General features: G+C 39.8%; 1 protein-coding gene across 1 annotated transcript in view; it reads right to left on the bottom strand.

The window, feature by feature from the left end:
• The window catches only part of LOC115480882 (1-phosphatidylinositol 4,5-bisphosphate phosphodiesterase gamma-1-like), a 258,382-nt gene that overhangs the window by 160,512 nt on the left and 85,578 nt on the right, over positions 1-12,292 (bottom strand). Inside the window, exons 2-4 of the mRNA XM_030219854.1 lie at positions 11,249-11,398; positions 10,473-10,566; positions 5,490-5,537 (exon numbers count right to left, since the gene is read on the bottom strand). Of these exons, the coding sequence (XP_030075714.1) occupies positions 5,490-5,537; positions 10,473-10,566; positions 11,249-11,398 (292 nt within the window). The remainder of the gene's footprint in view (positions 1-5,489; positions 5,538-10,472; positions 10,567-11,248; positions 11,399-12,292) is intronic.

Here is a 12,292-nt window from a genome sequence, read left to right as displayed (position 1 = left end):
CCTTGTCCTCCCTGAGTACCCCTTTTGCTCCTTCATGATCTAATGGTCCCACAGATTTTCTCACAGGCTTTTTGCTTCTGATGTACCTGAAAAAAAGTGTTACTATGAGTTTTTGTCTGTGCAGCAAGTTTTTCTTAATATTTTCTGTTAGCCTTCTTTATCAATGCTTTGCATCTAGCTTGACAGTGCTTATTTTCTTTATTTGGATCCTTTTACCATTCTTTGAAGGATACTCTTTTGGCTCTAATAGCTTCTTTCACTTCACCTTTTCACCATGATGGATGTCGTGTGATCTTCTTTCCACCTTTGTTAATATGTGGAACATATCTGGTCTGGGCTCCACGATGCTATTTTTAAACAACGTCCATGCCTGATTTAAAGTCCTAACTTTTGCAGCCGATCCTTTTACCTTCATTTTAACCATTTTCTTCATTTTCTCGAAGTTGCCCTTTTGAAAATTAAATGCTGCTACAGTAGATTTCATTAGTGACTTCACTCCAGACATCAGCTCAAATTTGATCATGTTATGATAACTGTTTTCCAGCGACTCCACTTCTTGTCGTTTCTTGGACCAGTTGCTCCAAGAAGCAGTCATTTATTGCATCTAAGAATTTCACCTCCCTAGTGCTCCCTGATCTAACATTTATCCAATCAATATTGGGGTAATTGAAACCACCCATTATTATAATGTTGTCCAATTTGCCAGATTTCCTAATTTCTGTAAACATTTCTTCATCTGTTTGTTTGCTCTGTCCCGGCGGATGGTAATACAGCTCTACCAGTATACTTTTGCCTTTCACACATGGAATTTCTATCCACAAAGATTCCAAGCTGCTATCTGTTTCATGCAAAATATTTATTTTGTCTGACTCAATTCCCTCTTTAACATATAGCACAACCCCCCTCCAATTTGATCCATTCTATCATTGCAATATAATTTGCACCCTCATAACACAGTGTCCCATTGATTGTCCTCCTTCCACCTTATCTCTCCCCCCCCCCCACTTTCCTAGCATCTGCTCTCCCCTCTCCCCCTTTCTCAGCATCAGCTACTGCCTCTCCTTCTGCCTCTCCTTGTACAGCATGTACCCCTTGTCCCTCTCTCCACTTTCTCAGCATCTGCTCCCTGCCTGCCTGCTCCCTTTCACCATGAATACAGCCACTATCTCCCCCCCCCCCCCCCCCGCAACCAGGCTCCCATATCTCATTTACTATAAATGGCTGACCCAGGATCCATTCATAGGCACAAACTCAGCGATGGACATCTCCTGCTTCCGATCTCATGCATCTGAGAGGTTTAAGTCAGTCTGGTGAATTGCTGTGCTTGCAGAGAAAAGATGCAGAGTGACAGCTCCAGCAGCGGTGGGGGGCAGGGTCCAGATGAACCACCCTCCCAAGTCTTCCGCATTGGCTGTGGGTTTCTCACTCCTGAATGAGAAATGGACAGTGTGCAGAGAAGGAAGAACTAGCATATGATCATTGAGAGATCATAATAATTAAGTCACTTAACCCTCCATTTCCCCAGGTACAAATAAGTACCTGTATATAATATGTAAGCCGCATTGAGCCTTCCATGAGTGGGAAAGCGCGGGGTACAAATGTAACAAAAATAAAAAAATGAATAAAATATGGGGGAGAGTAAGGAATTGTGAGACATGATAAATAATCAGGAATACCATCACATAGGGCCTTAAAAGAAGATCTTGAACTGGATGTGCGCTTGGATAGGAAGCCAGTGCAGTTTCAGAAATAGGGGAGTAATAAAGTTCCGAAGTCTGGCCCTATATAAAAAGTGAGCAACTGTATTTTGTAATGATTTTAGATGTTTTAGGCTGGATGCTGACACTGGTGTTTAATTGATCCTTATATTCAGTGCTGCTACCTGTAGAAATAACAGCAATCAATATTCAGATGTGACTGACAACATTATTCATTTATTTTAGGCCTCCTGTTCAGCACCACTAAAAATATTTTTAAGCGCCTAAACACAGGAAGTTAAATCCAAAAATAAAATAAAATAAAATGCTATGGAGAATAGCTAATAAGGAATACAAGATAATGCTAAAACTAAAAAGAAAAGGCTATTACTCAAAATTGATTAAGGGAAATCCAGTAGACACTAAGATGAACAATATTCTTTACAGTCTTACTAGCACTGAAACTCATATCACTCTAATAGTAGATAATAAACCATCAGCTGCACGGTTGGCAGAATATTTTAGAGATTCAAAAAATGTACAGGAATAGAAGTATATTTAAACAATGCTTGTCTTTAATTGATATCACATTTGTTTTCACTGAATGTATGAACACAGGATGAACCTACGAAGATAGGTCTCCTTGTCTGAAGGAATGTGTCAGTGAGAAGTTAAGATGAATATCGTCATAATCTACCGTCATTGAAAAACTTTATTTAATGGATTATTCATGTTGATACATCGTTAACACAGCGAATTATGAACAGCTCCTGAGGATGCTAATGGCAAAACACAGCACTGTGTAGAGCTGCGAACTGTTGTTTCGTATATAAATCACTGAAACAAGTGTATGAACATCATCAAGTAAACATTTATTTGACCAGCGTTTTTAGGCTGGAGAAGGATTATTATTATTATGAAGTAATCCAATATAATATGATGGGACCAAATAATTGAGACGCTGATTACAAGGAATATCTAACAGATGAGTTTCAACATGATATTTCAAGAACATATGGACATTTTATGAAAGGAAACTATAGTATGTAGATATAGTATGTTTAATATTATGTTTAGTGTTAAGATAATAGATTTCATATGTTAGTGGAGAAATGTGATATCAATTAAAGACAAGCATTGTTTAAATATATTTCTATTCCTGTACATTTTTTGAAATTATAGATTTTGAGGAATAGTTTTGTTATTGCCTCCATTTTATTCATATTCTGAATAGAATATTTTAGAGACAAAATCAGTACAATAAGAAATCTTTTTGATAACAGCTACTCAGTACAGAATTTATTGGTTTCTGAATTGAACTCTAAAGACTTTTCTCCTGTATCTTGGGGTATGGTAGAGAATTTATTTTCAAAATACATAGCAAAATTCTGTAGTCTAGATTCATGTCCACCATATGTTATGAAATTGGCATCTAGCAAATTTTGTTTGCTATTACTTGAATGGTTACAGTCTTCTCTAGACTTCGGGATCTTTCCAGAAATTATTATTACTCCCATTGGATATTAAGGAACCCGGTCATTTGTTAACTAACTATAGACCAGTTGCTTCTATTTCTCTGCTTTGTAAATTTATGGATGGAATATCACAATGTATTGTATTATTCTCAGTTGAGGTTTAGGTCAAACTATAGCACCGAGATGGTTATTGGTTCCCTTTTTGACAACATCCAAAGACTTCGTTCTGAAGGTAAAAAAGCTCTGGTGTTATAGTTTGACCTCTCTAGTGCATTTGATCTGATTGACCATGACATTCTTTTGCAGATACTTGATAGTATAGGTGTTGCTGGAAATGTATAAAACTGGTTCTCCGGATTTTTTGAAGACCATTCTTATAGAGAAGTTAGAAGGTAAACTTTCAAATAAATGGAAGAAAACCAGAGGCGTTCCCCACTTTCCCCTATACTTTTTAACATCTATAAGCACTCTTTGGGATATGTCTTGGATAAGTTGGGTGTCTATTTGTATAGTTATGTGAATGACATAACAATTATGGTTCCTATCCTCTCTTCAGTTTCTTCTCAATTAGACTTACTTCACGATATTCTTAATATTTTGGATTCTTGGATGAAACAACATAAGTTAAAAATGAATTCAGATAAAACTACATTTTTGTTAGTTAGTCGTTCTAGAGAAGAAAATGAAACTTCTGTGATGATCGATCGGAATTTATATCACTTCTCTTCTTCTATACGAATACTGGGGATTCAGTTGGACAATAAGCTGTCTTTAGACTCACAGATTAATTCTTGTTGATGCGAATTTTACGAAGTGTTAGAAAATATTTTGATCAAGAAAACTTTCGACTCATAATGCAATCTTTGATATTGAGTTCCTTAGACCAGTATTTCCCAAGTTGGTCCTGGAGTACCCCCTTGCCAGTCAGGTTTTCAAGGTATATGCTATGAATATGCAAGAGACTGATTTGCATAGACTGCCTCCATTGTATGCAAGTCTCTATCATGCATATTCCTTGTGGATATCCTGAAAACCTGACTGGCAAAGGAGTACTCCAGGACTGACTTGGGAAATATTGCCTTAGACTATTGTAATATCATCTATTTAGGAGCATCTAAACAAATCCTAAAGAAACTACATACTGTTCAAAATGTGGCATTGTGACTCATTTATTCACTATCAAATATGATTCGGTTTCTCAATATTATTATAGAAAGCTACACTGGTTACCTATACAGGCCAGATATGTTTTAAATTTTATTGTTTTCTTTATAAGATATTATACGGTCTTGCTCCTTCATATCTTATGCACCATTTTGTTCTATTACAAAAATCTAGGATTACTAGATCATTGGCTTTATTTACTTATCCATCAATACAATACTCAAAGAAAAAGACTAAACTTTTAGACACTCTTTTACCTTAGCAGGCTGCTTGCTTGGCCAAATATGTTCAAAGCATACTATCTTCAACGACTAATCATAGGCAGTTCCGGAAACAGATAAAAACTTATCTATTTAAGAAATTTGTATTGAATCATACCTAATTTATAAAGTGCAATCAGTCTGTTTTAATATTAATTGTTTATGTATTTCCTGGAAATGACCAGATTCTTTAATGTGATCTGCATTGAAATGAAAGGTATATAGTGGAATATAAATTTTATTGTTATGTTATGTGATGTCATTTTATTTACTTAATAAATAATGTCAGAATGCCTCTTATAAGAGTCATCTCATGCTGCATGGGTGTAAAAAGCATGAAACTGTGCAAGTATCTGTGTGTTTATTGGAAATGTGACAGTTCGTGTTGGTTTTTAAAAGTTTGTGTTGGGTCTACTTGGCAGCTTTACTGGATAGGTATGAGCAGCGAAGGCTCTGCGTTCATCAAAGCAGGGATATGACTGATGCAGGGAGTCTCATGCCAGCTGATTAGAAAATGGCTTGCAGAGCAAGAATCCAAAGATCATGTCTGAACCAAAGAAAGTTTTCTAGAGAGATTCTGGTTTCTAGTCAGTCTGTCATGCATTAGTGCACATGAGCCCATTCTCTACATCTTCCTATGACACTTCCACACTTAGAAAAATAAAAAGGCCAAGCTTCATCTCTGGATGTAGTGAACATGGAAAAAAGAATGCTGAGGCTAGCAAGACTGTCTTTAATAAGGAGATATTCTGAGTACACAGGGTCTGCACCACTGCTTGGCAGTAAAATAAGCAGCTTAGCACATGAGGACAAATGCTAAGTAAGTTTTCCATTGACTGAGATCAGTCCCTTTGTCACCCAGCTCAGGTCATATCAGATAGACGTTGACTTACCTGCCTTCTCTCCCTCTGTCCATCGAGTCAAACTGTTTCCGGAGCCACCTATCAGGAAAAAGAGAAACCTTCAGCCTCAGGGGATGTAAACCAGCAAAGGAAAGAAACTGCTTTTTCCAAAAAGGGCTAGAATCAGGAGCCAGGGAAATAGAGGGCAAAAACTGAACAAAACCCCTGAAAAGTTGTCTGTTTCCACAACTTGGAAACAGTTTATCTTTTGTTCAAGTTCATTCAGATAGGAAGGAATTTTCATGGGGAAGACTGTGTAAGTGGTTGGAGAGCCTTGTGTGATGATTCTGCTCACTCGTTAAAAACTAAGGCCCTGATGCACTAAGATCTTCGTTAAGAATCCATTTGTATTTTCAAATCGGTAAAAATTACCAATTTGGATATACAGCTGGATTCCCAAAGAGAATCGCATGCAAATAGCTGCTCGTTGCTTTTGCGACCCAGCTCATTTGCATGCAATATGGGAGAAGCTGGGTGGCCAGCTAAGCATGCGAAGAGCAGCCCATTGCTAAGCGTGGCTGCTCTGCGCATGTTACAGACGGCTCTCATACTTGCAGATATGCTGCATGTATGAAAGCCGGTGTAGCTTTTTTTTTCTTTTGATAAACTGCCTGATGCTGGGAGCCTACATTCTCCGGGGGGGGGGGGGGGGGGGGGGGTCCACAGTCCATATGTAGGGAGCCTGCACTTTCCTGCGGGGGGTGGGGGGAGAGAAGATCCTGAAACTCACAGAAACTTTGATTTGCAGCTGCGAATAGAGAGCTAGAGACCAGGCTGGAACAGTTTAAGCAGGGAGCTCCGGGGTGGGGGGGGGGGGGGGATTTCAGAGGTCTGCACATGAGAACCTGGAAATGTGCTGTGATTGGCTCCTACATGCAAAGAAGCTGCGTGTATGAGAGCCATGCAAAAGCTTTTTCTTTTCCTTTGAAAACTGCTGTGCTTCCAGGGCTGAAGCAACATACTTTACTGAAGCATTGGGGCGTAAGAACTGTTCCAGATCTTCCTTCTCTGAACTGTTCCAAATCTTCCTTCTCTGAACACAGCAGTGGGTAATTAAAATAAACAGAACTGCTGTGCTGGAAGGCAGGAAATCACTCTCAGGTCCCGATGATTTGACAGGCTGATTCTTCCTTCCACTGTTTCAGCTGTCATTCTAGGCAGTCCTGACAGCTCCTTAGGCTTTGTGCATCTGGGCCTAAGTGTCAAAATAACATATTTTCCAGGGTCTACTGCTCTTATCTGTCATTCCTCTGTGTCCCAGCAGTCAGGATTACAGCCCTGTATTGCTCACTCCAAAGAGGACTCAGTACATGCATCTTATCCTGAGCAGAGAGGACTCTGTCATGTGAACCTTCAGTCTGTGTGGATGGGCAAATATGAATCAGAATAAATGTAAACAATGTATGTGTATGATTTGATGACAGATAAGGCCCAACACTTTCTACTGTAACTTTTTCAAGTGTAAATGCACAGTAGGGAGCTGCATATGTAACTGACTGGCCTCATATCCATATAAAACTGGTCCCAGGTCTGAGGTGGAAGAATGGCAAGATTAAAAATTATGGGAGTTAGATTCAGCTGGCAGCGCCACAGTGGTCAGGAATTTTTTCACCACCAGCAGAAATATGCCCTGATATCCAATGCCAGGCTATATTTGGGTACTGTGATAGAAGGAATCGAAAGCACACCAAAGAAGCATCAAACAAAAAAGTACAAAGGGCCTTCAAGGTTAGGACATCAACTCGGAGATTAATTAATCAGACCTGACATAGTCCATGTTTCGGTGAAACTGCCTGCGTCAGGGGTCTTGTAGTTGTCACAAGGTTCAATTGTAACAAGCCTTCAAAGAAGAATACCAATTCTTAAGACAAGGAAAAAGACACTGGCAAAGGGCATAGTGTTTCTCTGCATTATCTGAGTACAGTGTGTATCGCATGAGAGTTTTTATTATTTTCACACTTGCGCCCTTTGTTGGCGTCTTTTTCCTTAAGAATTGGTATTGTGACAACTGCAAGACCCTTGACGAAGGCGGTTTCGCTGAAACGCAGACCGTGTCGGGTCTGATTAATAAATCTCTGAGTTGACGTCTTAACCTTGAAGGCCCTTTCTACTTTTTTGTTTGGTATATTCGGGTACTGGCATCAAATATCAGTGTATATCCAGACTGCTATGGCTAATATAACCCACCCTATATACACCTGAGGGGAAATAAATAAAGAGTGAAAAAACTGGAAGAGTTTCAGTGAGGACTCACCTTGGTCTAAATTCAGATAATGTGCCCATATGAACACGGACAAAATATATATGAGCTCATTTACATCATTTAACCTTCCAGTATAACAAAATAAAACTCAAAAGTGTGAAATTAATATGTGTCCAAAATAAATATGCAATTCGCAATCAAATTCAGTCCCACTCTGTGTAATTCATAAAGTGTCTATAGTAAAGATAGTACAAATGCCTTCAATGGTGAAATAAACAAACTAAATACGGGCCAATAAACTTGACTTCTCTGTTAAAAGATGTGGGTTGCCTTCCAAAACACCACTGAATCTTCAATGGTGAACCCAGCAAGCAATGCATCAGTCTCTGAAATAAAGAACAGGGTAATGACGTAAACTGCGCAACTTTATTGGCTAAACAAAAGTATCACAAAACAGCTGACCACTCAACGTCATCATTTAAACCACCCAGTTTGAAAGAATGTAAAGTGAAAATCCAGTATTGTTCCCTAGATAAAAGTCTTGCTTTCTTGTTGCCCTCATACTCAACAGGAATTTGTTCAACGAGGCTGTTTCTTCTTACAACAATACTCTATCCTCTGCCTTAGACACACTTGCACCTTTGATGCCCTATAAGGCGTACAAAACCCCAACCTTGGCTGACTTCTAATATCCACTACCTACGTTCCTGTACCCGCTCCGCCGAACGCCTCTGGCGGAAATCTCGGGCCCTTGTTGATTTCTTACACTTTAAGTTCATGCTGACTTCCTTCCAATCTGCTCTTTTACGCGCCAAACAGGATTATTATATCCTACTGACCAACTCTCTTGGCTCTAACCCTCGACTTCTCTTCACCACATTGAACTCTCTCCTCAAGGTGCCCCCTCCCCCAACTCCCCCTTCATTATCTCCTCAGACCCTTGCTGAATTCTTTCACGACAAGGTTCAAAAGATAAACCTTGAATTCTCTACCTCGCCACCTCTCCCTCCACTAGTCCGTTCTCCTCTCTTTCCTTCCCCTCATTCCTTTTCCTCCTTTCCTGAAGTTACTATAGAGGAAACTACACTTCTCCTTTCTTCCTCAAAATGTACCACCTGTTCCTCTGATCCCATTCCCACCCACCTTCTTAATGCCATCTCACCTGCTCTTATTCCTTTTATCTGTCACATTCTCAACCTCTCACTTTCCACTGCAACTGCACTTTACATTCTATCAAACTGGGTGGTTTAAATGATGATGTGGAATGATCAGGCGTTTTGTGATGCTTTTGTTTAGCCAATAGGATTGCGCAATTTACGTCATTACGCTGTTCTTTATTTCAGAGACTGGGGTGTTGCTTGCTGGGTTCGCCATTGAAGATTCAGCGGTGTTTTGGAGGACACTATTTTGGGCAACTTCTGCTCCTAAAGAGCTGGGACTACTCCTGATGAAGAAATATCAAAACAGAGCTTCTGTGGAGCAGCCACCCACGTCAAGTCAAGTTTATTGACCCATATTTAGTTTATTTCACCATTGAAGGCATTTGTATTATCTTTACTATGGAAACTTGATGAATTGCACAGAGTGGGACTGAATTTGATTGTGAGTTGAATAACTTTGTGTCATCAGCAAATTTAATTACCTCACTAGTAACTCCCATCTCTAGGTCATTTATAAATATGTTCAAAAGCAGCGGTCCCAGCACAGACCCCTGGGGAACCCCACTAACTACCCTTCTCCATTGAGAATACTGACCATTTAACCCTACTCTCTGTTTTCTATCTTTTAACCAGTTTTTAATCCACAATAGAACACTACCTCCTGTCCCATGAATCTCCAATTTCCTCTGGAGTCTTTCATGAGGTACTTTGTCAAACGCCTTCTGAAAATCCAGATACACAATATCAACCAGCTCACTTTTATCCACATGTTTGTTCACCCCTTCAAAGCAATGTAATAGATTGGTGAGACAAGATTTCCCTTCACTAAATCCATGTTGACTTTGAGGCATATTTTCAAAGCACTTTGGGAGGCTAAGTTCCATAGGTTTCTATGGAACTTTGGGAGGCTAAGTGCTTTGAAAATGAGCTTGTTTGTCTCATTAATCCATGCTTTTGAATATGCTCTGTAATTTTGTTCTTAATAATAGTATCTACCATTTTGCCCAGCACCGACGTCAGACTCACCGGTCTATAATTTCCCGGATCTCCTCTGGAACCTTTTTTTTTAATCTTTTGTATATAGGGTGGGTTATACTAGTCACTCTAAGATTTACCTCCCCTTTTGTTACTGTTTGGGATTGTTATTGATTCTTATGTGTAGACTGCTGGCATTTATCGGGTAATGGATAAGTTAAACTGGTTCAAGACAGAACTGCTATATATGCCGTTAACTTATCTGGTGAAGGGCTGAATATTAGCTCTTCTACCCAGTTAAATGGTTTTAAATATAGGTCCCTATGTGAACAGTGGTGGCAGTCAGGAGCTAGCTGGAAAATTTCTGCAAGCCTGAAGTAAAAACACTGATATTGCTGCTCTTCAGATAATAACCAGCTCCACTGACTATACATGTAGCGGCAGTAATTATGCTGTGGCTGGTATTTAAATAAATACACTGGCTGCTGGCACTGAAATTTACCCCCTTATCTCCAGCTTTATCTTCACTTCCTACAGCTGAGGATCTCAGGCTTTCCCCAATTAAATTTTCCCACACTCGAGAGGGGGTGGAAGTGTGTGTGAGATCAGACTCAGGGTTATGCCATTGTTTCTCACCTTTCTATCTGGAGAGGGCTTTGCGCTCTTTGTGTGTCCAGCAGCAACCAGTTCAACCCATTTATCCATAAGGTGACATCTTCTTCACAGAAGGCTGATGAGGACATTGGAGACAAGGGTGTTAGAGAAGCAGAGCAAGTTGAGAAAATGAGTGAATTCATGAAAATCATTCCTCTCCCTAAGTTTTACACACATGTCTTTTCCTTAGCACTTCAGAACAACCTTTCTCCTAATACTCCACTCCTGTCTCTCTAAGCTCCTCATGACAACATTTGGCAATACTCAACCTCACTAGCCAACTCCCAGGAGACATTGTCACTGCGGGAATGTTAATCTAGCAGGCAACCCCTTACCTGACAGAGTCATCTCACAATGAAAAAGTAGAGAAACCCTGGATTGTCACTGAAAGGCAGCAGCTGAAGGCTGTGATTTTCTTCCATTATCTACCACTCACTCCATAACCTTCAGGAACCAAAATTGAGACTTTAATCTGTTCTGACAAGGGATACTGACACTGTGAATTCTCTTCTCTGGTGTCTCTAATAATGATGTGTTATAATTCATTACTATTCTTCTTATAATGAAAGAAATAGATACAAGAAGGCACAGTGGGGCGCCATACACAATAAATATTACCCCTTCCTGGACACAATGAAAGAGCTTGCTCAATTCTGGTGGTGCTCAGTACCTACTGGCAACCACAGAGCTGGCTCATATGAAAGAGGGTTATGAAATGTTAAAGCAAGTTGGGAGATTCTTCTCTCCCTGGCTCTGACCTGCGACACTCAGTGTCTTCAGACGGAAGTCTGTGCCGTACAGGATGATGAAGCACATGGAGGCATCCAGTTTCCGAGCATCTTCTGGGTAGCGTTCAAAATCCCGCGAGTTCTTCCCTGGACGGATCTCTTTAATCTCACGAATGTCAACTGCAGAAGGAGACAGAAGAGGAATCACATGACTCTGTCTTTACAGTACCTTGTGTCTATCCAACTCCAGGACTGGCAATTTCCTACTTCTCCCCCTCATCAAAGTGTGATACGCATATGCCAGAATACATTGTTTTAACACAGAGATTCTCAACCTTTCTTCAGTTGTGACACACCTGACAATGTTCATGTGTGTGACACAATGAACAGTAAAATTCACAGCTGAACAAAAATGTCCTAAATATTTCATTGTTCTTAAAAATGATACAATGGAAGTTATGGACAGGGGATAATATTAAAACAAGTCTTTTCCAGAGATGGGGAAACAGTAAAACTAGAGAACATGCACTGAAGTTGTAGGTTGGTAGACTTAGGAGTAATGTCGGGAAATTATTTTTCACGGAGAGAATGGTTGATGCCTGGAATGCCCTCCCAAGGGAGATGGTAAAGACAAAAATGGTGTTGGAATTTAAAAAGGCATGGGATAAACACAGATGACCCCCAATCAGAAAATGGATGGTATAAAAAACAAAACTTAAATGACTGCATGTGTGTTGATGTGTTAAGTGGTGCTTAGATGGCAACTCCAGCTGTGAAGAAGTTTCAAGTTTCTTTATTACTTGATATACCACCCATCAAATCTATCTGAACGGTTTACACATATAGCGAAGGTACTTATATGTAGCTGGTGTTCTCCGAGGACAACAGGCTTTATATTCTCAAAAGTGGGTGACACCGACCCGTATCACCCAATCCGGAATTTACAAAAGTCTAATGAGAGCTTCATGGAGCACAAGACACCCTCCACCTCGCATGCTCAAGTTGTTCCCGCCCGCAGTGTGAATGCATTCTCCTCAGTTTTATACTACAGCAAAAATAAAGTAAAAATAACAA

Source organism: Microcaecilia unicolor, chromosome 1, assembly GCF_901765095.1.
Source record: "Microcaecilia unicolor chromosome 1, aMicUni1.1, whole genome shotgun sequence".
Lineage (NCBI taxonomy): Eukaryota > Metazoa > Chordata > Amphibia > Gymnophiona > Siphonopidae > Microcaecilia > Microcaecilia unicolor.
Note: the sequence above shows the minus strand (reverse complement) of the source record. Positions and strands in the feature narration are given on the sequence as shown.